General features: G+C 51.9%; 10 protein-coding genes across 10 annotated transcripts; 4 read left to right on the top strand and 6 right to left on the bottom strand.

Moving 5' to 3' along the window:
* Positions 1-1,075: 1,075 nt before the first annotated feature.
* On the top strand, positions 1,076-1,621 carry N7539_009196 (uncharacterized protein; the record flags this gene model as incomplete). Its single annotated transcript, XM_056938791.1, has 1 exon — positions 1,076-1,621. One exon carries the CDS (start codon positions 1,076-1,078, stop codon positions 1,619-1,621), a length of 546 nt encoding a protein of 181 aa, XP_056786168.1.
* A 189-nt stretch (positions 1,622-1,810) lies between these two features.
* N7539_009195 (carbonic anhydrase) lies at positions 1,811-3,035 on the bottom strand (the record flags this gene model as incomplete). Its single annotated transcript, XM_056938790.1, has 3 exons — positions 1,811-2,127; positions 2,236-2,780; positions 2,833-3,035. 3 exons carry the CDS (start codon positions 3,033-3,035, stop codon positions 1,811-1,813), a joined length of 1,065 nt encoding a protein of 354 aa, XP_056786167.1.
* Positions 3,036-3,947: 912 nt separating this feature from the next.
* Positions 3,948-5,438, bottom strand: N7539_009194 (questin oxidase family protein; the record flags this gene model as incomplete). Its single annotated transcript, XM_056938789.1, has 4 exons — positions 3,948-4,699; positions 4,773-4,900; positions 4,984-5,129; positions 5,235-5,438. The coding sequence occupies 4 exons, from the start codon at positions 5,436-5,438 to the stop codon at positions 3,948-3,950; spliced, it is 1,230 nt and encodes a 409-aa protein (XP_056786166.1).
* Positions 5,439-6,018: 580 nt separating this feature from the next.
* N7539_009193 (GABA permease GabA) lies at positions 6,019-8,536 on the bottom strand (the record flags this gene model as incomplete). Its single annotated transcript, XM_056938788.1, has 16 exons — positions 6,019-6,188; positions 6,252-6,330; positions 6,392-6,539; positions 6,599-6,805; positions 6,865-7,091; positions 7,153-7,185; positions 7,238-7,301; positions 7,356-7,434; positions 7,491-7,605; positions 7,662-7,798; positions 7,870-7,872; positions 7,941-7,969; positions 8,056-8,128; positions 8,203-8,272; positions 8,344-8,377; positions 8,451-8,536. The coding sequence occupies 16 exons, from the start codon at positions 8,534-8,536 to the stop codon at positions 6,019-6,021; spliced, it is 1,554 nt and encodes a 517-aa protein (XP_056786165.1).
* Positions 8,537-11,394: 2,858 nt separating this feature from the next.
* On the bottom strand, positions 11,395-12,965 carry N7539_009192 (glycoside hydrolase family 76 protein; the record flags this gene model as incomplete). The annotated part of the gene is made up of 3 exons (XM_056938787.1): positions 11,395-11,997; positions 12,094-12,794; positions 12,878-12,965. The coding sequence occupies 3 exons, from the start codon at positions 12,963-12,965 to the stop codon at positions 11,395-11,397; spliced, it is 1,392 nt and encodes a 463-aa protein (XP_056786164.1).
* Positions 12,966-14,371: 1,406 nt separating this feature from the next.
* On the top strand, positions 14,372-15,259 carry N7539_009191 (TMEM53 family protein; the record flags this gene model as incomplete). The annotated part of the gene is made up of 1 exon (XM_056938786.1): positions 14,372-15,259. One exon carries the CDS (start codon positions 14,372-14,374, stop codon positions 15,257-15,259), a length of 888 nt encoding a protein of 295 aa, XP_056786163.1.
* A 526-nt stretch (positions 15,260-15,785) lies between these two features.
* N7539_009190 (putative transcription initiation factor TFIID subunit 12) lies at positions 15,786-17,792 on the bottom strand (the record flags this gene model as incomplete). The annotated part of the gene is made up of 3 exons (XM_056938785.1): positions 15,786-16,040; positions 16,103-17,271; positions 17,357-17,792. 3 exons carry the CDS (start codon positions 17,790-17,792, stop codon positions 15,786-15,788), a joined length of 1,860 nt encoding a protein of 619 aa, XP_056786162.1.
* Positions 17,793-18,926: 1,134 nt separating this feature from the next.
* N7539_009189 (uncharacterized protein) lies at positions 18,927-19,782 on the bottom strand (the record flags this gene model as incomplete). Its single annotated transcript, XM_056938784.1, has 3 exons — positions 18,927-19,236; positions 19,288-19,653; positions 19,718-19,782. The coding sequence occupies 3 exons, from the start codon at positions 19,780-19,782 to the stop codon at positions 18,927-18,929; spliced, it is 741 nt and encodes a 246-aa protein (XP_056786161.1).
* Positions 19,783-20,397: 615 nt separating this feature from the next.
* N7539_009188 (proteasome regulatory particle lid subunit RPN3) lies at positions 20,398-22,498 on the top strand (the record flags this gene model as incomplete). Its single annotated transcript, XM_056938783.1, has 3 exons — positions 20,398-20,878; positions 20,983-22,280; positions 22,355-22,498. 3 exons carry the CDS (start codon positions 20,398-20,400, stop codon positions 22,496-22,498), a joined length of 1,923 nt encoding a protein of 640 aa, XP_056786160.1.
* A 562-nt stretch (positions 22,499-23,060) lies between these two features.
* On the top strand, positions 23,061-25,216 carry N7539_009187 (trans-hexaprenyltranstransferase; the record flags this gene model as incomplete). The annotated part of the gene is made up of 5 exons (XM_056938782.1): positions 23,061-23,063; positions 23,123-23,165; positions 23,281-23,306; positions 23,513-24,994; positions 25,055-25,216. The coding sequence occupies 5 exons, from the start codon at positions 23,061-23,063 to the stop codon at positions 25,214-25,216; spliced, it is 1,716 nt and encodes a 571-aa protein (XP_056786159.1).
* Between the last annotated feature and the right edge of the window lie 522 nt (positions 25,217-25,738).

Raw genomic sequence — 25,738 nt, 5'->3', positions numbered from 1 at the left:
ACGCACAATGGACCTTGTCTCGACAGCCCGGCAGGCTGGTCCGAGGTCACCTTTAGTGACGCCCAGACGCCTGTCTTCAGACATGCGTGATGTGACAGTGATCTTCCAATACGTCCATAATATCTTCTCTGGGTATAACCAGACCAGGGCAATTAGTGCTTCATTGTAGTAGTCAGATAGCTGTCTTCGTCGTGAGGAGCCACAGCCCGTCCATACCCTCTGCTCCTCATAGCAGAGCAATACCAGTGGATCATGGTGAGGCCAGGAGAACCACCTTTCGGCAGTCCTACGCTTCATCTCCTCTTTAGTCAACATCACGTGGAACAACAGGACGGCGTTTCCTTCTCCAAATCGTCCCAACCTCATTCATCCATCGTTCGGAAGCGTATCTCTTAAACGGCTATTGTACATCCACGTGCCTTGAGCCACCCACGAGGTCGTGAAGATCAACCGGAAGCTCCCGCTGGGCATCGGATCCGACCCCCAACATTCATTGGCTCCCACTTGGATCCGCGGGGATTTCTCGGTCGATACATCATCGCCAACAGTCACTTACCAACTGAAGTCTTGGAACTACTCTTCAATTACATCTCCAGTTCCACTTTCAGTTCGATCTCCGTTCCTGGCGGCGATGCGAGAGGATGAGATGGCACCGATTCCACCTCCGCGGTCAGGAACAATGTCTTAATCGAGCATATATGTCCATGCCGATTACATTTGGTCCTCCGATAGATTTGGCGGATCGGGTTATGATGCTTGAGCCAGATGGATTGGCCGTCTTCATATTCAGGTGTTCCGGAATTTGGCCGACGTTGCCGTATTCCGAAACAATTGAATTGTCTTGATGGATCCTTGGGTCAGTGCTATGCCATGCAACTGGCTAGTGGCTACTATTGTTTGATGATGCTAGCGGCTTTGACTCGAATCTTAACGTCGGATCGTACTACCTCATCCTAGTCCTACTAATGCTACCTGACCCTTCACGCCCCTAAGGTAGATCTCTTCTCTTCTCTTCTCTTTACCCTCGTATTTCTCACCAGGCCTTCTCTTGCTGCTCTCTTTTCTCGCGAGACACATGGTCTTCTCCCGCCACCTCTTCAATCAAAGCCGCCTTCGCATTCCCATTCCCCGTGCTCGCATCTCAGGCAGCTCAGCCCTCTGCTACTACACCCTCAAAATGCCCATCCGGATGTACACCGACACTCCCCCATCCTCACCTCCTCCTACGTCCTCTCACCCCTCTGAAAATCAATCTCACCAACCCACCAACCCACCAAGCGACTCAACCCACACCCTCCGCACCAACTTCATCCCTCGCCCCGACCACCTCTCCAAACAGATCCTCTGGATCGGGTGCTCCGACAGCGACTGCACCGAGACCACGACCCTCAACTTCCTCCCAGAAGAGATGCTGGAGCACCGCAATCTAGGCAATATGATCATTCCGGGAGATCTGTCGAGTGAGATCTCCATTCGCCACGCGGTGTGCGAGTTGCGAGTGAAGCATATCGTGGTGTGTGGACATTACGGGTGTGGGATTGTGAGGGCGTCATCGAGGGAGGGACTACCGGGCCTGTGGTCAAGGTGCGTATACCGTGTACTCGACGTGTTGGAACTATAAACTTTAGCTACCCTGAACATCATATCGAGACAATGCTATGAGAAGGATAGGAAGGGTTCAGGCAACGAGATACTAATGTTATTGAGGTCGCAGCAAACTGGACTCTCTCCACGCGAAACATCGTCATCATATTGATCTGTTGCCGATGCAGCAGCGGGATGATGTGTTTGTGGAGTTGAATATCTTGGATCAATTACGCTCGTTGCGCGGTATGGCCGAGGTGGAGGAGGCGACGAGACGGGGTGAGTTGAGTTTACATGGAATTGTGTATGATCCTTTGAGTGGGAGGGCGGTTGCACTGAATGAGGGTTGTTGGGAGGATGTTTGAGGAGAGTGGAAGATGATGGTCTTCTTCTTCTTCTTCTTCTTCTTCTTCTTCTTCTTCTTCTTCTTCTTCTTCTTCTTCTTCTTCTTCTTCTTCTTCTTCTTCTTCTTCTTCTTCTTCTTCTTCTTCTTCACGTCCCCTATACCAATGATCTCTTTTCCGATCAAGAGATACATCAACACTATACCATGCTCACGGAAAATGCTCGGACAAAACGATTCATTCTTCTCAACATCATCAGCACACTCGTATTACATTCAACTCTCTGGATCTCCCTTTCACGCCCCACCCGACGTCTCCGAGTGCATCTCATTGTCCGACAGATGATAGATCTTCATGACATCCTTCAACATCTCCTCAAAGTCAATGTGCAAGTCCCGCAACAGCCCATCCTGCAAATCAAAGACCCATCCATGCACAATGGGATACTGCTTCTGGCGATAACTCTGCTGGACCGCCGCCGTCTTGATCACATTGCGACACGACTCGACCACATTCAACTCCACCAGCCGATTATACCGCTTGGTCTCGTCCTGGATCGCATCCAGCTCCTTCTCGTGCAGCCGGTAGACGTCGCGGATGTTGCGCAGCCACGGATTCAAGAGGCCCAGGTCGGTCGGGGTCAGCGCGGCTTTGACTCCGCCGCAGTTGTAGTGGCCGCAGACGATGATGTGTTTGACGCCCAGGTGGCGCACAGCGTAGTTGACGACGGACATGACGTTGAGGTCGATGTTGGGGACCAAGTTGGCGATGTTGCGATGGACAAAGACTTCGCCGGCCTCGAGCCCCATGATCTCGTTGGCGGGGACGCGGCTGTCACTGCAGCCGATGTACCTGAACCGTTGGAGAGAGAGCACATATTAGCAACCCAATTCAGCAGGCATACTCCAGCAAGTTCATGCCCCGCCTCTTGGAGACTCCCATCCATGGAGTCGAGTTCCCAACATACAAATAATCCGGGGTCTGCCCAGCAGCCAACTTGTCAAAGAAGGCCCCATCACCCTCCTTCTTCGCCGAGACCCATTTCTTGTTATTCTCAAAGATGGTCGCAATATTGCGTTTCATGTCCTCGGTCATTTTGCCGGTCATTGACGGACAGCACGTGTCAGATGTCGTGGCGGTGGTGGTCTTGGTAGCGTAGGTCCGCGATGTTGGAGGTAAAGTCGACGTGGTGCACGGGCGGAGGGGGAAAACAAGGAGGGGCGAACCGGTTGGCCTCGAGGAAACCGACTCGGGCGGAGCTGCAGCGGGAATGAGGGTCTGCTGTGGCTGACGAGCGTGGATTGGGTGCAATTGCGTCGGATGCTTTGGCGGAGGGCGTGAGCTGGAGAGTGTGTCATTGTTGCGCGGTGCCGATGCAGGAGAGAGTCATGGAGGGAGTGACAATCCGGGGGAAGGGAGGAAATGGAAGGTTGTGTTCTTGATTTTCTTTTTCCTTTCCCTTTTTGGCGTGCTTCCTCGTGCCCGTGCAGCGATCCGATCCGGGGGTTTGAAGTGTCGAGACTCTCTCGTCAAAAGGTTGGGTTGCGTCGGGACTCGGGAACGCTGGGCCGAATGGGGGTGTTGGTGACGTCTGGGCGCTGGGTTTCTGGGGTATTAGGGCCCGTCTTGTGGTCTGTCTGTATTTGTAGCCTGTACTCTGTACTCTGTAGTAGATGGTATGGCATTTCGTAGTGCAGAGAGTCTATATGTACTCTACTTCATGCTTTGGAGCCTGATTTTCTACACATCCGAGTCTGGTGTGCATCATAGCATTGAGCTCACAGTACTATGCATTAAGGGACGGCCACGGTACGGTAGAAGAGAGCTCCATTTAGAGGTCCGGCGACCATTGGTCCCGATGATGTCTGCAGAGGTAAATACTACTGTGAATGTCCAGTGCTCACACCTTCGTCGCTTGAATAGAGAAACCCCGGGACAGTAGCACATAACAAAATTTTGAAGATCGCACTTTTCCCTTCCCGATCACACAACTTGCTGAAAAAGCCTGGGATTTCCCCATCACACAAATCCTCCCCATTCAGTGAATTCCTCGGCAAACTTCACCGCAGCTTTCAGAAACAAGTCATCCTGGTCCCCCCAGGTAATCGCACACTCATGCAACGACCTCAAAGCCTTGACATAATGCGAGTCCGTCGAGTGGCGGCCCTTGACGGCCTGTTCTGCCGTCCAGGCCCAATCCCTCCCCTTCAGATCGATGTGACGCACAACATCCAGCTCGATCTGAGGCCGCAGCTGCGCAATGTATACCGCCAACGTAATCAACCACCACTGACGAACGAGCGGGATCTGAAACTTGGCCGGGATCAGGGGGAGTAAGACACGCACGGCATGGCTGGTGGTCAGTACGTGCACAAGGAAGAAATCGTACTTTTCGCTGGTGTCGGTGTGTGTCGCGACCAGGAGGGCGGCCGCCAGCCGCTGGCTCTCACGGAACTGTTCCGTCGGGTTGGTGATTGTCCAGGCATTCCAGTGGTCGAGGAGAAGGGCCTCGTGGTCGGTGAAGAGGGTTTCGACGTTGTGGTCGCCCGGGGTGACGAAGAGATTGTCGAGTCTCTTGTCGGTGTGGACTCTCTCGATGATTTCGAAGAGCGAGCTGGCGTGGTAGGGTGCCTCGACTTGGTTGAAGACGGGGTCGTCCAGGTACTTGTGGATTTTGTTGTAGCATGTCGCCGCTAAACCGAGAGATTCCATACCCACTTCACGACTGGACATTTCATATGCGTAGGCCAGATGTATCAAGGGATGTCCGACTGGAAGTTGATGTCAGTACTTCCAGTCACGCAGTGGGAGTTGAACAATGTTAGCTTGGGGAAATCAACTGACGATCAGCCATCACGGAATTAAACAAGGGCTCGTCCCCCGAGAATAAGTATTCGGCCACGACTTGTTTCCAGTCATAGCCCAGTCGAACCATCTCGTCCTCGAAGAAATCCACAAAAGCCTTTTGATATCTATCAGACCTGCTATTAGCCCATCCCAGTCTTGCCGGTGCAGATCTCATCTGATCTCGTGGTGTTTAGGGCTATCCACGTACTCTCTGCGTCCCACAAACTCTCTCCAGTCATCTTCAGTCACCTCGGCAGGAGAATCATCCCACTCCTCCAACTCTTTCGACTCGGACTCGTACAAGCGAGCAAGATCATCCGCATCGGCGCCTTGCAAGTAAGCAGCGCTGAGAAGCTACAGGCAAAAGCTCAATTAGAACGAAGACAATCATCAGTCAAGCCGATTCCACCACTTCACATTCAAGTGTGGCTTTAGAAGACAGGGGAAAAAAAACCTTACATGAGGCGCGTGATTGTGAAACTTGCGATGATTCCATAAGATGGCATGATTCGCATGGTTCAGCTTCAGCAGGTGCTTCAGGGTCCTCGTGCCTTTCTCTTCGGAGGTTTCCAGATCGTGCACTTTGACCGTCGGGAGGTCAATGGGATGTTTTTCACCCCATGAGAAGAGATTGGAAAGTTTCAAGGATGGAATTTGGAACATCTTGAGAGAACAGGGGCGAGTTCTCGGTTCTGTAGTTTGAGCGGGTTGCTCGCTCGCTCGCTCCCGTGCCGCTTTATGGTTGCGGGAGGAAACACAGGCGGGGGTTTGACGGTGGTTACGCTGCGAGGCACGCACGATGTGCACAGCGCTTGACTCTTTGGATATGAGTGTGCTGCAACATTAACTATGGAGCTGTAGTGGAGCGGGATTATATAACGAAATAAGCTTGTGTAGATCGGTCTATTCTCGGATCAGCATGTTCATGTTCGCAGCGGAATGTTGGGAAACTTGAGCCTCGGGCATCCAGCCGATCAAAATGTATTGATTGTATGACGTAAGATGAAGGATCCCGCCTCGACCTCCAACATAAGGTACCCTACCCAGTGTCAAGCTACAATTTTACAGCAGAAGTAATTAAACGCTTCATAATGAAATCGTGACACGAGGTCTATAAGAGTATCCAGGCTAGAACAGTCACCGGAGTCTGGAAGGGCAAAAGAAAGAACAGCTTTTGCGAAGAAAATCACACTTATAAAGTGTAGCTAAAAACGCCAAAATGACCAAAGTACTATCTTGTCCTCTACGACTTTTGTTCGACCACGGGGATAGGCGCATGATCTGGGTTTTCGCCAACCTGTCCAGAGAGAACCTCAGCCTCGATACGAGGACCAGAGTAGTTCTTGCGACCGTCAAAGATCCATGTGATCGTGGAAATGACAAACACGATACCAAAGGCAGCCACGCAGTAATCTAGTGTCACTGTGTCAGTCCTCACAACCTTGAAATGGGGTCACTGGGGGTCGTAAAACATACTCATGTTGCTGCCGGTGGCGGGAAGGTCGGGAGGGAAGAGGAAGAGGACAGTTGTCAAGGTGACATATACCAGGGACACCTGCGAACCCACGTTAGTTATCTTCAAGTTCCCGTGACCATTCACATCCAGTGCAACCTACAATGTTCAAAATCCATCCAAGCCAGTTGGGCAGAACAAAGGGCCGCTCGGGGAGGGTGTTGCGTCTCCGAAGGCAATTGATCGCAATAGGGATTCCATAAGCCAGATCCAGCAGCACAACCGAAGCGGACACGATGGCATTGAAGGCACTGACGTGAGTTAGTTTCACAAGTTCTCCGCTGTGCCAGCAAAAGCCAGTAAATCATACCTAGTCGAGCCCAAGAAGATGAGGCCAAAGACGATGACGAGGCCCAAGTTCAGGAGGAGAGAGTTCAACGGAACCTTCAACTTGGGGTGGACCTTGGCGAAGAAGCGCGAAAATGGAAGACCGCCATCTCGAGCAAACGCGTAGCACATGCGACAGCTGGTCGTCATGATGGCAGTGGTTGCGAAGAGCATACACACCAGGGGGAAACTATTGGGCAAACATCAACATCGTGATCGTGAATTGGTCGGAAATGCAGGAAGACTGACATTAACAGACAAATCGCACCAGCATTGTTCTGCGTGGCGTTCTTGAGAATGGCGAGCAGAGGACCGGCCGCGGATGCAATGATATCGTCAATGTTACCGGCCACGAAGAGCAAGACGACCAAGAAAATGGTACCGGTCACAGTGCCGATACCGACGCAGGCGATCATGATCTTGGGGCCTTCAACGGAGGGGTTGGGGATTTCCTCAATCATGTGCGCAACACCGTCCTAGACTGAGGTTAGCTGTGTCGACGATGATGATCACCTTGTTACATAGGAAATTACTCACAAATCCAGTCACACCAAGTCCACCTTGCAAGAGCTGTTTATCGTCAGTAGGAGTCCGGTTGAATCACTTGAGAGGGCAGACTCACGCCAAGAAGCCATGCGATGCCATCGGGCCAACCGGTTGTGTTGGTGAACTCCCGGAACACAAAGCTATCTTTCGTCAGCTGTGCACGCCAATCATTAGAGCAAAAATTTTCGACCTACTCTCCCGAGTTATAGTTAGGCGAAGCGCACGCAAGAACGGTGATGCAGATCACGGTGAACCCCGTAAGGGACCAGATGACTGAGGAACAGGTTAGTATTCTACATTGTGGTAAAGTCTGACCACAATCAACTCACAAGCGGCTTTGTTGAATAGAGGCAGAATTCGGTTCAAGAGACTGTTGATAGTAAATGCAAACAAGTTGTATGCGATGTAGATCAAAAACTGATGCCAGCGTTGGGCCTCATATGTCTGTGAGACACAATCAGTATTCTGTCTTGTTCCTCGGGCAAGGGATTATCACGCACCGGGCTCATCAATGAAATCACGCCCAGGATGAGCTGACTGCCCAGCAGACCACCGGTAGCCACCAGGGCTACCCATCCGGAGCAGTTGACCCAGCCTGTGATCCAAGAGAGGATGGGCACCCAGCGTTCCCACGAGACTGCAGCAAGGTCAGATATTGTCCCGCATTCACAGATTCGAGCTTCTGCTCCTGAAATCGAAATTACGTACTGACTGTGAGCAGAAACCAATTGTTAGCATAGTGTAGAAATGATCTTGCATGGGTCCATTCTCGCACTTACCAGCAACCCAATGGTATTGACCTCCAGCACTATATCCGCATCTCCAGGTTAGCCCTCGTCCATGTACCATGTTATCGCCATTCCATCGACCAGGCAGGTTTTGCATCCAACGTACGTGGGATAAGCCGAGAGAAATTCGGCGAGCGACGCAGCCATGCATAGATTGCAAATACCAGCTGTAACCAGCCCTGGTGAAACACGAACAGTCAGAACATTCATGAGCGCCTCGCAAATCGTCCACTTTGGATCAGGATCAACTTACCCCAGACAACGCTCACACTGCCTCCAGAAGGCAAACTGAGGGATAAACTGGCTGACAATGCAGTCCATGACTGTTTCGCGCGAGAGAAAGATGTCAGCGATGCTAGAGTGCGAATCACAGAAAGCCGGTCTGGTGTCTCACATTGAGAATGGCGAACGCCAGCCCCAGCATTGACCTGTCAACATCCAGTCATGGTCAGCATGTCCGTCCTGGTTATTGTTCAAGTGAACGCCCGTAGTCGTACTCACAATAGTGAGAATTGGCGCTTCAATTCCGCCTTGTGGCCCATCTGCGCCAGCTGGGCGTCATCGTCCGAGTATGCTTGCTTCTCCATGGTGGGCCAGGAACGTCGACCAGGAAAAGGCAGTGCCGTATAGTTTTCCGGACCGTCTGTCTCTCAAGGCCGAATAATGAGCCTCGCAGTCTCTCGAGTCAGAAAGATTTCCTTTTCTTGTTGCTTCCTGCGGTCGTTGCAGAGGGAGAGCGTGAGATAAAATAAAGATCAAGGTGAGACCGACATGACGGGTCCCTGACCTTGAAATGGCTACATCACTTCCCCGGGCTTTGGGGATTGGTGGATTCGTTGTCAGTCCCTCGTTCATGGCCGGTCATGTACCGTGACATGCCTTCCCCCATTGCGTCTCACCGTATCTGGTGTACCTGCTCCCCGTCTGAGACTCCAGGTCCGAAGAACGCGGGGAACCCTACAATCAAACGGGCTGTTAGGTAATAGGATTTGGGGGCTCCCTCAGAGACATGAGCGTAGAATCATGCCAGCGATGGCCCAGAGTGGCAGAGTCTAGTCGTCGGGCCACTCCACTTGGATCGACATTCGGTCCAGTTCAGTGCCTTCTTGGCCGTTGTGGCCCGCCTCATTGGCCTTCAGTCACCTGAGCCCCACGTGAGTCTCAGCGGACGGGGCCCGGAGAGGCGATAACATTGCCGTGCCTTTGATTGGGTGTCGTCGCCGAGCTCGGTGAGTTTGACCAATCTGTCGTGGCCGCATCTCAATCTTCCGCCTTTGATGAACGCGCACAACTCTCCAGCGCGGTCCGAGGAATGGATGAGTTGCTTGTTCGCCGGTCAAATTCAAGGCTGGTGCAAGTGATGGCCACGGCCCAAAGGAATTACCCGTGCGACAAGTCGACGCCCCAGAGCTTATCCATACCACCACTCCTCTTCATTGGATCAGACATTTTAAGATGACTACCCATGGGGTAAAGGCCCCTCTCAAGTCGGAACTGGGATGGTTTAGTCACTAAATGGGTAGGTCTTCCACGGTGGTGTAGACAAAAGGAGGCCGGTCAAAATTTGGGGAAGACGACATCCCCAACATTTCGAGCAAGGCGAGCAAGACGAGCAGAATGAAAACGTGGGGTTACGAGAACACCGTCACCCCGGGTCAGACGGCCAGGACTCCGCATCGGTCAATTGACATCATGCAGAGTCAGCGCACAGGACTACTAGTCAGATCACCACCAAGGCCAGTGAGAAAATGACTAGGGTTGATCATCCATGACATGGACAATCCCGCCAGACCATGTGAACCAGCCGGAGTGCCCTCTTTCTTTTGGACCGTCAGGGGGTCACTGGATATCTCAACCTTACTACAGGACAGACCCTACTAATGACTACTGCTGTGGACTGAATGGGATGGCTTCAGCGCTCTATCTATCGAAAAAAAAGTACTATGGGGCACATAGAGATACGGCTGGATCCTGGTGGACCCTAGCCATGCCCCAGTGTCCACTGCAGACTTTGACTATCGCACTCCCACACGTCTCATCTGACCAAATCCGGCTATGTAACAGATAAGAATCTGGATCCTCCCCCGGCATTCGGAGGGAGATGCAGGGCTACCGATAGTCCGCTATTATGCAGGGTGCCAAACTTTCTGTATCGGACTTGACTTATCTTCTCTCACCGGCTAGGGCTTGATCCCGTATTTGGTGTTTACTGTTTACTGCCCACGGTCATGAACATGCGATATTGATTTGTCTCAATATGCCATGCAAATAGAATAGATAACAGCCATGTGATCTACCACTGTGTGCTGTATAGGCCAACAGCGGATCAGATCCACTACTTGACCGACGATGCAGGAAAGTGTTGTCCGAGTGTAGCGAACTCAAGTATTCCGCTTAATACCCGAAACTTGGAAGGACCCAGACCGATTTCTTTTCGCATGTTACAAGGCTTGAAGGCACAAGTCCAGACCATGAACTATAAGAATCCAGGATAGTCCCAGAAAAAGTCTAAAAGAAGGTTGCTTACATGTTCCAGCAAACTCAAAGCTTCCGGGGTAGAGCCAACGGCAAAAGAGACAAGAGCGATAGCGGGAACGATGTCGAATCACGGCGATCCGGCAGTCGGCCGGTCGTTCGAGAAAAGACCGAAGTACAATGATATGCATGCAGAGTTCAACATTGGTGTTTTATGGATGGTTGCCACGGCAGATTGGCGTCCTCAAAGGTACTGTACAGTCGACAGTGTACATTGTACATAGTACATGGTCAGTAACTCATATACTGGTAGATAGGTAACGGGTACTAGGTACTAGGTACATACTGTAGCAGTGTAGTCTATACCTCGGGAGCTGGCAAAAAAACAGCGGCATGGGATTGACTTGGGCACGACAAAGCCCTCCATAAATCGCTCGCCCCGAAATGACAATGCGCCTAGCGTTGATATTCATCATATTGTTTGAACCACTATCCACCTGGCATTCAGAAAGATCCACGTTATGTCACATCAAAGACAGGCGGAAGACATGATGCCTCGAACCCGTTCTTAGGGAGATACAGCTCTAGGTTGTGCCTGCGACCTTATATGAGCTACGCTGACTAGGAATCAGTTCCATTGGAAGCCCCTAAAAGACGATCATTTAGTCGGCACGGCTGGACAGTCTTCCAGTCGCTCTGAAGTCACCCGTAAGACGGCCGAGCCAGATGACACAAAAGGAATGATTCCTCGAAGGGAGAAGTAAAAGAAGAAGAAAAGAAGGAAAGAACAAGATAAGTCTGCCATACTCAGTTTGTATGTCTGAAAGAGTAAAGGTTAAAGCAACTGCAACGCCCCGCCAAGAACCAGCACCAGAACATTTTGTACAACGGCTGTCACACCTATGTTGACTATCGCTAGCACCATCAATCAATCGGATGCCAGCTCTCGAACATGATTATGAGCTTCGCATCAGAGCAGGGCTGCAAAGGCCGCCAAGAATATGGCCAGAAGCATTGCTCTCGTGCTACTGACAAGCACTCCGGCCTCGTTGTTTCCGGCGGTCGTGGTAGCAGCACCAGAGGCCCCCGTCGAGCTCGCAGTCTGCGTGGGTGACGCCGTAGTGCTCGAGGAATTTGTGCTGTTCGCGCCCGGCGATGATGCTGCAGATCCAGAGCCCTGGAAAGCAATCAAGTTCGAAGTGAAGATGCTGAGGGCGGCCATTTGATCCTCAGTGGTACCGTTCACACCGTTCTTCTCCATGTACCACGGACCGTCGCACAGATTGGACTTGCCGCCCGTACAGGTAATCGCCGCCGCAGATGCAGAGCCCTGTAGCAAGGGCACAATCTTGGATAGGGTATAGGGAGCCTTCAGTGCGGTCTGCACAAGACTTTGGATGAAAGTGCTCCTGAGGACCACCTGGCTTTGATCGCATGTGTTTGATGGCTCACATGCCATCTCAATCATAATCTTGCCATCAGCCAAGCCGAATCCATCCGTGGGGAAGAACAGGAGAGTGGTGGCATTCAGGAGATTGTCGATACCAGTCTTCCACTTTTTGTCGCCGTTGGTCTGTCAGGAATTCCTCGTCAGCGTCTGTCTGGCTCTGGCCTAAAGATCTGGCCACGCTTGGAACATCGATGAGAAAGTTCAATCACTAAAACTCACCATGTTGTACATGTACGCAGCTCCGCTGAGAAAGACCCCGTAATTCCATGACCATTCGAGACTGGTGCTTCTCTTGGAGCAATTCGAGTCGCATGTCGTCGAGTCAGAGACGGATCCTGCGTCAACGTCCAACAGCGACGTGGTACCACTCCAGGTCCAGATCTTCTCGGCCCATTCCGAGTAGGTTTTGTTGCTCGTCGAATGGGCCAGGCGAGCCGCAAGTTCAAAGAGTCCACCATTACTCAGAGCGTCCTTCAACTGGTAGTCTTCCTGGTAGGGCCATATCCCCGTTCGCATCCCACCCTTGCAGTTATGCGTATCCCAGCGAGCAACTTGAGTATTGAAAACATTCTCAGCCATAGTAGTCCACGACGGGCGCGAGCTGTTCCGAGTAAAATTCATCTCCGCCGCCGACATGGCAGCGAAACCCCAAACCAGCTGATCGCTGTTTCCTAAGCTTTGGCTGTAGTTTGACGGGAAAAAGTCTGAATCATTCCCCGCTTGCCAGTACATGCCATCGCTGACGACCTTATTGTATGTGCTGTCGCCAGTGAAATACCAGTAGTTGATCAAGGTGTCGAACATCACACCTCCCGGGTACCATGCGCCCGCCCATTTGCCGGGGATATCGCTGGTATTGCGACCATTGTAGAGCGCAATGGTATTGTTGGCAGCTACACTGGCAGCATTCTTGACCGACGCTGTTGGCGAAGAAGCAGAAAAGTCAATATGGGCCCCACGATTGATCCAAAGTGGATGCTAATCCCCCAGACGGCGAACTGACCCTCATCTTTGGCGTTGAATGCGACGGCGGATGCACTTCCACAAAGAAGAGCGACTGCTAGACTCGACTCCCATTGCACTCCTCGCATTTTGGATAGAAAGTTCCCGACTGGATCAAAGTGAACTTGAACTGCACCGAGCTTTGCAAGTTGATGAGGTCAGGTTGTTTTGAAATTAGAGTGTCCACTTCGGGGCGCTGATGTCAGGTGAAAGACACGTGTGTGGGGGCCAAAGGCCGTTCTGAATGTCACGTCGCTTCGCTTTACAATCAGGTACCCGAGCGACGTACTTTTGTGGCTGGGGCTGACAAGGAGGATGATCCAATAATCGCACCGGGCGGTGTTTCAGATCACGTCCGTCGCTGCACTGGAGTGTCTTGGAGACCGTTCAATGATGGAGCCAGCAAGTTATGTGAATCTTACATGGAAGGATCTAACAATGAAGATCGCTCACGCAGGAACATGCTACGCATGGTTTGTTTGATGCTCATGTTGCGCTCGCCTTCGCTTTTCTCACCGAGTCTCGAGCTCTCCATTTCGTCGCCAATACACCTGATCAATGTGGCGTCCTATCTATTATGAGATAACAGAGTCTCTGACTGGGCGGTTGGTGACTTGCAATCACTATCCTTTTGTGGTAGACGCTGATTTTACCATAGATATCCAGCAGCCTCGTTGCAAATGGTCGTAGGGCCCAGCCTTCAAAATGCTATTTGAGCCTCATGTCGGAGGAGTCTGGACTTCGACAGAGCTTGCCAGGTGGATCAAGCCAGTGCAGTGGTCACTGAGATTCCATGAGCTTTCAGCTACGGGAGGTGGACGCATTTCCCCGTCTCGAGAAGCTTCTCGTGAGTCACCAGTACTCTTTTAAGCCCCAAGGTCAGCCCTCGTCTGGCTCCCGGCGCTAGAAGCATCTCATCAGAATGATCAGATATCCCAGACCCACGATATACGTCATTTCTTGCGATCGGTATCCTTCGTAGCAGCCTCCTAAGCCGCTTCCATCTTCAGAGCGGAGCGACCCCTGAAAGGGGCCGACCAGGCGATCTCAAATCTTTCCAAAAAAGGTATCAACCGAGGCATTCCGCTACCCGCTCGATCTTTTTCTCAACGACCCACCCATTTCCCAGCTCAACGACCAATAGACAGTCCATAAGGAACAGACTCAAGAAACTGTCCCAACAGGTTGACGGCCAGACTGCCAAATGGTCATGGATGGTTGCCATTTTTTTCCACCACGGCCGGGGTTCGGCGGAACCGATCTGGGATCAGACAAATATTCATGTCGCAGGGCTGGGCCGAGACTGTCGTGTGCATAGATTTGAGCATTCTTGACGACGAAAAGGGGAACCTTAAATAAACGACACACCCCAGGAGGTCACTGTGCTCGATTGAGGCGGACCACGCTTAACGACTGATCTTTCTAAACAGATCATCAAGAGACTCCCGAACAATAAAAGTGTGATTGACATCTGCTTCTAAGAGAAAGACACATCATGCCATCCAAACCAGTCCCCTTCCCGGGATTCACGGCGCTATCAGATCGCATCTATATTCGCAATGGCAACGAGAACACAAGTCCAGTGCCGGCGGACCACCCAACCACAATCATCATCTTCGCCTGGGGCGACGGGCTACCAAAACATGTCTCCAAATACGCCGAGGGCTTCAACAATCTCTTTCCCAGCTCCAGGATCCTCGTGGCCATTTCAGGCACATTCCATGCGTCGCCCCAACCACTCAATGATCGCATCAAGGCAATGATGCCGATTATCGACACCGTCTTCCCAACGCCAACAGGCGACAACGCCAGCAACACAGGACAGGAAAGAGTCCTGCTCCACGCCATGTCCAATACCGGGGGAATTTTCATGGCGGCTGCCATGGCCGCATATCAAGAGCGACACGGCAAGGACAAGCAAATGCCGCATGAGCTGCTAGTATGCGACTCTACGCCGGGCGGTCTGATCTTCTCCACACAAGTAGGCCGGTGGTCGCGCGCGATGGCGGTCGGCACGGCGAAGATGTTTCCCTGGCCCTTTGTGGTCACCCAGGCCTTCTGGTGGCTCTTCCTGTGGGCCAACTATCTCTTGGAAATCGTTCGGGGCTCCGAGCCTTCGGGCGTGTGGGCGAATCGTATCATGAACGATCCTGATGTTACGATCCGGGAGGCGAGCAGGTTATACTTGTACTCCAAGGAAGATGAGATCATCTGGTATGAGGATTTGGAAGAGAACGTGGCTGGGGTGAAGACGTTAGGGTACAGAGCTGTGGACACGGAATTATTCGAGGGCTCACCGCACGTTGGGCATATGAGGATGCATCCGGAGCAGTACTGGAATAGAATCTTGGAATGTTGGAAGGCAGCAATCGCTGCCGCGTGAGAGAGGTGCTCATACTGGGCTCAATACAATACATGATTATCTTTCAAGAATGGATGCACAACTTGAAGTAGAACGGCTTCATTTTCAAGGATCTGGAGAGAGTGTAAATTATGCAAGGCTGCAGAAAGAGAAACATCCTTGACCATAAGTAACCTCCCAAACGGTTTGCAAAACTTCCGTCAAATTAATCGTGTTGCGGTCTTTGCGCCAAAGGAAGGAAACAAAAGTGGAAAATCAGTGAAAGTAGACATCTGAAGCTTTGCTAGTGAGCCCTTTTCAATCGGCCTTTCCTCGTAACTGAAGTGACGCGTCAATCAACCCCTGTCCATCGGCTGCTCTGCCTGCCTCAATAAACGCCAGCACGCCCCCAGAAAAATTCAATGAAGCTAAGCAACCCCGGAAGATGACGCCGCCCTGAAGAGAAGATGAAGAGAGCAGAGTGTCTCATGTGCACAACTGGGGGTAAGAAAACTGAAACGCGTAAAAGCCATTGCTCCTTGTGCATTTCTCACTTGACCAGCAGGCTTCATTCAGTCCGACCCTGAGTGACCTTGGCCGCCTGAATTGCAGACATCTTCTGTAGCCAGCCCTGCGTAGGTTGAGGTTTCTTGACGGTCCGAAGATCATCAGTAGCAAAGCCAGAGATGCGCATGTTGTAATTCCGCTCCAGGATGAGCTGAATGTCGCGGAGTTCCAGGGTTGATGAGGGGCGCAACTTGGCCAGACGGCAGGCCTGAGTAATCACGTCGTCGACGAAGTCATCGGCCATCTGAAGCATAAACTGTACCGAAGTGTTAGTATCTTTCATGTTGACCATCAAGTAATAGCGATACGATCACTTACCTCCTCTGCATCTGGTGAAAGCATTTCACCTTCGCCTCCACCTGTGACCTGGCGGACAAGGATGTCAAGCATCTTCTTGCTGAGTACGTGCTGGCCTTCACCTTCAAGGACGTATCCAGGGTGTTTTTGAATCGCAGGCTGTCCCATCACGCCCATCTGGCTGTGGCTGGGACCACCGGAGAAGGTAGGACGCGAACCAGGCATTGAAACTGGTTCGGGGGTAGACACGTTGAGGTTTCTGGGAACTACCATATGGGTGGTGATATTGCGATTGGGCGTCTCTGCTGAGCGGTTGACAAGGTATCCTGAAGTCTGAGCCTGCTGATTGGCCGAAGCTTGGTTGACTTGCTGGCTTTGTTGCTGGCCTTGAGCGGCAGTGTTGTAAGTGGCAGCTTGTTGCATAGCAGCCTGTTGGGAAAGAGGTCTTGGGGGCCCTTGATTCATTGGTGCACTAGGGCCAGTCGGCGTAGTTGTAGGGCCGTCCACATTTGGGGCCTGAGAGAAGCTCACCTGTGCACCTGGTGTTCCGTGTTGTAGAGATGGACGAGGCGCAGGTGGTTGCGCGTGTGAGGGAGCAGGAGTAGCACCTGCCGAATTAGTGGGTGGAACCTGGCCGGCTTGCGAGATCGTAGGGGACATGGCAGGGCCGGCTTGGTTGCGAGCTGCATTGACAGCGGAGTTGATCGTGTGAGGTGCAGGGGTTGGCGCTTGCCCTGGGATCGCACTCGCTGCAACGCCAGACTGGCCTGAAGGAACGGCTTGTGATCCAGTCGCATTCTGCGCGGCTCCGGCAGGCACCGCTGGCTGCTGGGCAGCAGGTGCGCCTGTCAGCTGGCCTTGTTGTTGGCTCATCTGCGGCTGGCCAGGATGAGACTGAGCTTTGAAAGTATCTTGCTGTTCCTTGAACTTTTGCAGGAATTCGCTTCCTTCGCGGAACAGTTTCTCGGCTGCCAGCTGTCGGTTTTTGAACTCTTGCATTTCCTCCTGGGTCATGTTGCCTTGAGTCTGTCGCTGCGCAAATTGCTGTCGAAGGTCCGCAATCCGCGCTCTACCAACTTCCTGCTTCTGAAGTGCAATACCATATCGCAGCCGCGCCTCGGGAATCCAATTTTGCACCTGCTCCTGTGTCACGTTGGGCGGCAAGTAGAAGTTGAGGGCGTTGACCTTCGCTTGGATCTGTGGCAACAGTTGGGTGAAGTTTTGAGGATTGTTGGATTGTGTGCGTTGAACAGGTTGGCCTTGCGGGGCCCTGACCTTGCTGCTGCTGCTGCTGCTGTTGTTGCTGCTGCTGCTGCGCAGCCGCAGCGGCTTGGGCTTGGTGTTGCTGGAGAGCCTGCTGTCGATTTTGCTGAAACATGCGCATCCCCTTCATCAAGTTTTGCGACAACTGCGAAAGCTTCATGTGGGCGGTTTGGTATTCATGACTTTGCGGATCTCGAGTGTTGATCGCCTCCCACAGACTGCGCACCAACGCCGTATGCTGAGCCTTCTGCTGGTCGTTCAGATGGGGGAGCTTCTGTACTTGATCGGTCCGTATCAGGTTGGAATGCTGCTGGGGCTGCATCATGGACTGTTGCTGCTGTGGTTGTTGTGGTGGGGGTTGTTGCTGTGGCTGAGATTGCTGTGGTTGCTGCTGCTGTTGCGATTGCTGGCCAGGCTGCTGACCAGGCTGGGATTGCGAACCATCCATCCTGACGGCCGCGGGTGTGACCTTGAGACGAACTGCGCAGTGTGTCGAAAGCGGCAGAAAATTGGCAAGACAATTACTGGTCTTTATCAGGGCCCAACGATTTTAGAACACGAGTGTGAACAGTGACCTCCACTGGTATTGTGTTGTACAGCCGTCGCAACGAGCTCGACTGGAAGCGCCGTTGGGATGATTGTAACCCAGTGGGTGGTGATGAGGTTAAGACGTAGTCTTGGCACCCGCTCGTTGGATTTCGGGTGGTGCTGAAAGTGGCCTACCACCAGAACTGTGGCCCAGCCAGCAGATACCTTATCAATTGAAAACAACCAGTTGTCCACAAACAATGTTGCTACTTGTTTTTGTTTGATTTTACTTGATCCCTCAGACACGACTCGTCATGACGTGTAGCGTGTACGGTGAATTCCAGAAAAGTGACATTGCGTGAAAATTCCTCGCTGGTTACAACCTTAAATTGAGTTAAGAAGCTAAGCCAACTAAGCATACACTGTTGACGACTACTTCATCCTTTAATATAGAACTCCCTTTGATGTAGCACACGCTCAAGGTTAGAAGTTCAAACGGAGCTTAACACTAATCTCTCTGATTAACAGAGTACGCCAAGTCATTGCGATGAACATAAGATGCCGTTCGGTATCCAAATGGAATTTGCTCTACTTTGTGGGCTCGATTGGCAAGCATATCAGGATGATGTGTACTTCCCTTGTAGTGTTCAATCTTCCCTTGAGAGCATGCGGAAGAAGTGGATACTCGACAATGAAACGTGCTCTGCTGCAGAGCATCAGAAATTAGCAGTACCATAAGAACTTCTGGCGCCGTCAGCGAGAGATGGAGATGTCGACGCAATTTATCCATCGATCTTTAAAACATCGAGCCACTGCTGGGCTGTGATTGAAGCAGAAGTGCTCGCGCGAGACCTTGACTCCGCAGCCTTAGGGATCCTATGCGTTCAGCTAGAGATTAGCGCTGCAAAGGGTGGCTAGGATGTTTTGTCACGGCTTGTGACTTCTTCTTTTTGTGGCGATCATTCGAATCCACGATAAATGTTGGCCTTTAATGGAAGGAAGAACCTCGAGCAGGAGTGAATATCCAGGGCCTGATGTTGACACGAGATGAGCTTCAAGACATGAGCCCTCCCAAATCCCGATCGAGACCGTTGACACGCGCTTCAAGCGCGCGTTTCCTTCGCTCAAGCTCTCGGATCTCGGAGAGCTCGCGCTCGATGTCTTGATCGGTGACACTCGAAATGTCCGGATTGGACGGCTCCGCTGGCGCGACGTCAGGCTCATCATCGCCGTACGAGTGGCGCATCCGCTCCAGTTCGGCAGCATTGGCGGCAACCCGGTCCTCGAGTCGTGCAATTGATTCGGAAATGGTTTCGTGGCGGTAGCGGAGGGTCTCAATCTTTTCTTGCGCGCCGGATACTGGACTACAATAATAATTTAGCAGAGGTCAATCAAATGTGGCCGGAATCACTTACTAGACATTGCACAAGATTTCGGCCCCTCGGAGCAAGACCCCAATGTTGACCTCCCTTCGTCCACCTCGGGTGGAGGTACCGGCCGACCGTTTGATCTCCTCCATCATATCATGGCCCAACACTCGTGCAACTGCTGACTGGTTGCGATGATTTCGAGCAGAGTAGATGCGACTGGCCATAGATTCGGATTCAGGCTCAGCGGGAAACATGGTCCCTCGTCGCGTGGCACGTCGTTGAGCACTATGGTTTTTACTGTCCGGATCCACCTGAAACAACGCTCTTTCGTGAGCTTCAGTATCTCGGATCAGGGCCGTGATGTCGTGCGGACCGAGAAGCGCATTGGTGAAAATGCGGGGAGCCGGAAACCTTGACAAGGCAGATAGAGGTCAGATGCGATACAATATGTGGCAGATGGACAAGTTTAACACACGGTAACTCTGCAATGGCATTCGACGATAGAGCAATCTGCTCCAGATGGGATTCGAGAAGGGGCATATTGATCAGGCTGCCACTAATAAAGGAAGTTGGTGTAATGCGGAAGGTTTATCTATTTCTCTTGTTTTGCCCGTGATGATGTTGCTCTGCTTCTGCCTCAGGCGTTGATGAAGCTTAGCACCTGACCGTATAACCAAAAGGTCATGAGTTAACCCAACTAAAAATTGGTTTATAAATGTTCAAGGAGTCAAGGGGTTCTTAATCGATATCTCATTACACGGTTGAAGAAGACACTCCACACAGTGATCATATATCCAAGTGCGAGTGAACCTCCCGTGTTGATGCACTAGTACTTTCCGTGACCGAATAATGTGCTACCGGCCGAGCTGGTAGCTCAGGTGAAGTGCCAGACTGCCCGGCAGCGGCTCTCCTGACTAAGCACTGTGGTCACGGTGCCGTTCCACGCTCATCTTCGTCTCTTGACATCACAGCCATCAGCACCTTTACCATTTGTCTCAATCGTGGTTGTCCGTCTCCAGTCTTTGCATCATCCGGCCAGCTCGTATCTATTCCGTGCTACCGCTTCGCTCTGAACTGCTTCTGCCGTCTTTCTTTTCTTTCGTGCTTCTCGAAGCTTCGCTGCTCGCTCAACTGAGCTTCTCGTAGCTAGGAACCATGCCTGCCGAGAGGCGATCTCTACGATCCAACAACAAATCTGACACCTCTTCATCTGCTAACGGTGACAACTCTCAGTCAAACTCCCAGGGCTCAAGTGCTAAGGAAAAGACTACCCCGACAACTCGCGCCGCCGCTAACAAGGCTAAATCGGGCCCGGTAAAGAAAGTCGCCGCCAAGGGCGCATCAGAGAACGGAATGGGAGACAATGACGAATCTCACCCCAATGGGTCAAAGCCCACAGAGAATGGCTTGAATGGCTCCGAGGATGTTGAGATGGGCGAGGATACGGCAGGTGCGCCAACATCCTCCTTCAACTCGAGTAAGAACCGGCATGGTGACGAGATGACTGTTGTAGTGCCACCGACCAAGGGTTCGAAATCATCCGGCAATCCTGGCGACGACAAGGAGGAGGATGCCACAATGGAAGGTGCTGAGGATGAAGCGGATAAGCCCGACCCTACAGCCAAAGCTATCCAAGGTCAGTCAATACTGCTCTGCTTCATCGGGGAATGTGCAATAGAAGGCAATCACCGTCTAAGAGAGTTGCTTACCATTGCCTCGATCTTTTCAATGTGACTGCAGACATCAAGACCAACTTCACCCTACTCGAGCGCGCTGTAGCCCATTTCGACCCCCGATTCACTCTCCGCGTTCTACGCTCCATTTCATCCATGCGAAAATACATTACCCCCGACGTTCTGGCCCAGGTTATTGCGCAGACCTACCAATCGTCGAGCACAGTGGCTTCTTTCCTACTCAGCGCCATTGATCAGACAGAAGCCTTCGATAATGTGTCTGAGAGCTCGAAGATGGAAATGGACTCGGAGACGTCCAAGCCATGCCCGAAGGATGTTCTCCCTGAGGTGGATATCTATCTTTCCATCTTGGTGCAGATCTACCTCTTCGACCAGCGGCAGATTCAGAGGGGCGCCAAACTCTCAACTGAGCTCATTGAACGTTTACGCGCGCTTAACCGCCGAACGTTGGATTCCCTTGCGGCGCGTGTGTACTTCTATTATTCTCTTTTCTACGAGCAAATTGCGCCACTTCCTCCTTCGCCTGCTGCGGCTGTGACTTCCATCCGTCAGCCGCTTTTGGCAGCACTGCGAACCGCCGTCCTTCGGAAAGACGTGGACACGCAGGCCACGGTCATGACCCTGCTACTTCGCAACTACCTGTCAACCTCTCATATCACTCAGGCTGACTTGCTGATCTCGCACAATCGCTTCCCGGCTGCTGCTTCCAACAACCAGATCGCGAGATATCTGTACTACCTAGGCCGGATCCGTGCCATTCAGCTTCAGTACACCGAGGCCCATGGACACTTGATTGGTGCGACACGGAAATCCCCAACCAGCAATGTCGCCCGGGGATTCTATCAGGCCTCCCATAAGCTGCTCGTGGTCGTAGAGCTTCTCATGGGCGATATTCCCGATCGGGCAATCTTCCGGCAGCCCGCCCTGGAGAAGGCCATGCACCCCTATTTCCTTCTTACCCAGGCCGTCAGCGTCGGAGATCTCGATGGCTTCCTGAGCACAGTCAATGCGCACAGCTCTGCCTTCCGCAAGGATGGCACGTATACTTTGATTCTGCGTCTCCGTCAGAATGTCATCAAAACCGGTATTCGTATGATGTCGCTTTCATACTCTCGCATCTCACTGCGAGACATTTGTCTTCGGTTGGGCCTGGACAGTGAGGAATCGGCTGAATACATTGTTGCAAAGGCTATTCGTGATGGTGTCATTGAGGCTACTCTTGACCATGAACATGGGTTCATGAAGAGCAAGGAGGTTGGCGATATCTATGCCACTCGGGAGCCAGGAGAGGCTTTCCACGAGCGCATTCGCGCTTGTTTGGCTTTGCACGATGAAAGTGTCAAGGTATGTTGCCTACCCTGATTTGGACATGGCTCCACGAAGTAATTGCTGACCGGTACGTTGTCTGGAATTGATAGGCTATGCGGTTCCCTATGAATCAGCATCGTCTGGAGCTGAAGAGTGCGCAGGAAGCTCGAGAGCGAGAGCGCGAGCTTGCCAAGGAAATTCAAGAAGGTGACATGGACGATGAGGACGCTGGCGGTGATTTCGATGCTATCTAGAGAAGACGGCGTCCTGAAGAGGGGGGGGGGGTTAATCTTCGTCTTTGTGACATTATCCATCTGCTCGTTGGCCGGCGCGTTGGCTCTGGCCCTCATTCAACCCGTGTGTTAATCCTTCGAGATCCTGTGTGGGAGAGAGCGGCTGCCTGTTGTGTATGAGGCAGAGGAATTCTAGGCTTGAGATGATTATCTTCTTTTTTTGTTATCCCTACTCTAGACTCTCGCATGTTTCTTCCTCGGCTGGCCCTGACGCATTGGGACATCGCAAGTTTCGGCAGCATAGTCCTTCCCAATCCTAGCGTTCAGTGAAATCTTCGTACATCCAACACTTCTGGTATGAGTGGGCTTGACAAGGCTATTTCAATGGGACCTATGCTTCGAAAGTGTAGATCTAGGGCCTGGGACATCCGCCTACCGTGCGCCGTTCAACGATGCATGCATAATCGGTAGATCACTAACTTACCACATTACCACTGCACCTTAGTGCTGGTACAGTAGGTCCGCTCAACCTTGATGGTACTCCCGTCTAGACTCAAATATTCACATCCATTGACCTGACGGCATGGTAGGTACAAGTATATGAGGTGTCTCGCTAGGCTGACCTGATGAATGATTGAAGTACAGAATCTGCGCTACCTCCGCTACCAACTGGTTTTCACACCTACAGGTAGGCCAATACCTATTCCTGTGGACACCTAGCAACTATCAATATCAAATATGAGAAATTTAGGTCGGTATAGGATTACACAAAGTGACATTTGGATAACCTGTAATTACCGCAGCTGTCTTCTTCTTCTCCCTGCTCACTGTATGTGAAGCTGGAAGTCAAAGTATATCTCCCGCCGACCTGGGCCACTACAAAAATACTTTAGGTAGTCCAGTGACGGATGCCATACTGGAACTGCGGTCTCAATAACCTCATCTGGGAATGTAGTTGCAAGCTTATGGATTTTGAGGCTCGAAAAGAAATGATCGAAAATCAAGTTTTCGAACTGATAAGAAGGATTTATACAGATGAGCGTGATCTTGATCATGACTGTCGAGCGAGATAACCTGCATTTCATCTGTGATGATCGGGTGCTTCGGGCGAAGCTGCCAAGTATCGGAGGCAGGCGCATGAGGTCTGTGCGTATCCCGAGCTCGAAATCTTCCCGTCGGCCAGACTCGATTCCTGGCACACGTCCAATTCCTCCGCGGTCATTCTCGACTAGCCTTTACACCGGTCGCACCCTGCCATCTCAATGCATGCCATTTTCGAAGTCTCGTCTTAAACACCTACAATCACTGCCTCACATCCCGGTTCTGAGCATGCGGGCCCGTACGTTATCGGTCACCGGCGGCCTAACCCTCACACGGACTCCGACCATTTCCGTCTGCACCCAATGCCTTCGCGATGACCTCTACACCACACAGAGTTTCGGTCAGACGCGGAAATTCCGCACCGGTCGCCGAACAGATGCATCTCCCTTTGGGGCAGCAGCCACTGCTGCTCAGGCAATCTTCAAGGGCTTGCCCAAAGCACCTCCGGGCGTCTCAGTTGATCCACTGCGAATGGTGGGCAAGGAATTGAAGTTCTTGAGTGGTAACATTCGCCAATTGCTTGGCTCAGGGCATCCTGCGCTGGATAAGGTTGCCAAGTACTACACCCGCAGCGAGGGAAAGCACATGCGGCCTCTCTTGGTGCTGCTGATGTCACAGGCAACGGCCGTCGATCCGCGAAAAGACCTGACAAGAACCCCTAACACTGCGCCGGTTGACATCTCGCTCAGTCCACTTAGTATTTTGGAAGACACGAACCCAGACACAGATCGCCTTGTGCCCGAGCCCCCAAAGACTCAAAGCTTTGTCGGCGACGAGAACATCCTACCAAACCAGCGTCGGCTTGCTGAAATCACCGAGCTGATTCACACTGCCTCCCTCCTTCACGACGATGTAATCGATAATGCAGAGATGCGCCGGGGCAGTGCTTCAGCAAACATTGAATTTGGAAACAAAATGGCGGTGCTGGCCGGTGATTTCCTTCTTGGTCGCGCTTCAGTCGCGCTGGCACGACTGTTGGATCCCCAAGTCATTGAGCTCATGGCTACGGTGATCAACAATCTCGTACAGGGCGAGTTCATGCAGCTGAAGAACACTGCCAAGGATGAGGCCAAACCAGTGTACACCGACAACACCGTGGAGTATTACCTACAGAAGACCTATCTGAAGACTGCCAGTCTCATCAGCAAGTCCTGTCGCTCTGCCGCCGTGTTGGGTTGCAGTGCACCGGAGGTTGTCGAGGCTGCGTACGCTTATGGTCGCAATCTCGGTCTCGCTTTCCAGCTGGTGGATGACATGTTGGACTATACCTTGACGGAAGCTGAGCTAGGCAAGCCAGCGGGAGCCGATTTGGAGCTGGGACTGGCTACTGCTCCGCTTCTCTTTGCCTGGAAGAGCAACCCTGAGCTTGGTCCCATGGTTGGCCGCAAGTTCGGCAGAGAAGGGGATGTGCAACGGGTGAGTAATGTTGCAAAAACTGTCGCTATACGAGACACCGTCGCTGATTCAATAAACTAGGCCCGCGAACTGGTATACCAGAGTAACGGTGTTGAGCAAACCCGAGCGCTCGCTCAGGACTATGCCGATAAGGCTGTCGCTGCCATCAGCGATTTCCCTGACAGCGACGCCAAAGCTGGATTGATCGAAATGGCCGAGAAGACCATGAAGCGACGGAAGTGATGACATATATCTCGTGTATTATCTCTTGTAAACATAACTCTCCCTCTTGCGATTGTTTTGGCCCTGCGTTTCTGCGAAAGTGCCTCCTGTGTATACCTATTGTTTCCCCCAATTTTGCTTTCTCAGGCTCCTGCTCTAGATATAGATGGCAACGACAAGATTGATGTCCAACGTCAGTTTCTCTTCGATTTGGTTAATCGGTCAATTCACTGAAGACATATGACCAGACTTGCCTCTTTGCTGCAATGTTGTACTCAACTCAGGTAGACTCTCGGGGTGTTCCTGACACAATGTTCAGATCGTGCGGGGCCGTGTAAATCCGACACTAGTAGGGCGGGTACTCTTACGTCACCTGAAATACAAATACTTGGAAGTATTGTATTTACTCAAGAGTGATCCAATGTTCTGCGCCGCGAACCTCTGCGCGCGGGAAATGTACTGTCAGCACCAAACGGTAACTTAACGATCAATGGAGTGCCTCCGTCATGCCGGCGTCTGTAGGGCAGCTGTAACTCCACTTCA

This window comes from Penicillium diatomitis, assembly GCF_028827545.1.
Source record: "Penicillium diatomitis strain IBT 30728 chromosome Unknown utg000015l_segment0_segment0, whole genome shotgun sequence".
NCBI classification, from domain to species: Eukaryota; Fungi; Ascomycota; class Eurotiomycetes; order Eurotiales; family Aspergillaceae; genus Penicillium; species Penicillium diatomitis.
The sequence above is the reverse complement of the archived record's forward strand: the minus strand, read 5'-3'. Positions and strand labels throughout refer to the sequence as shown.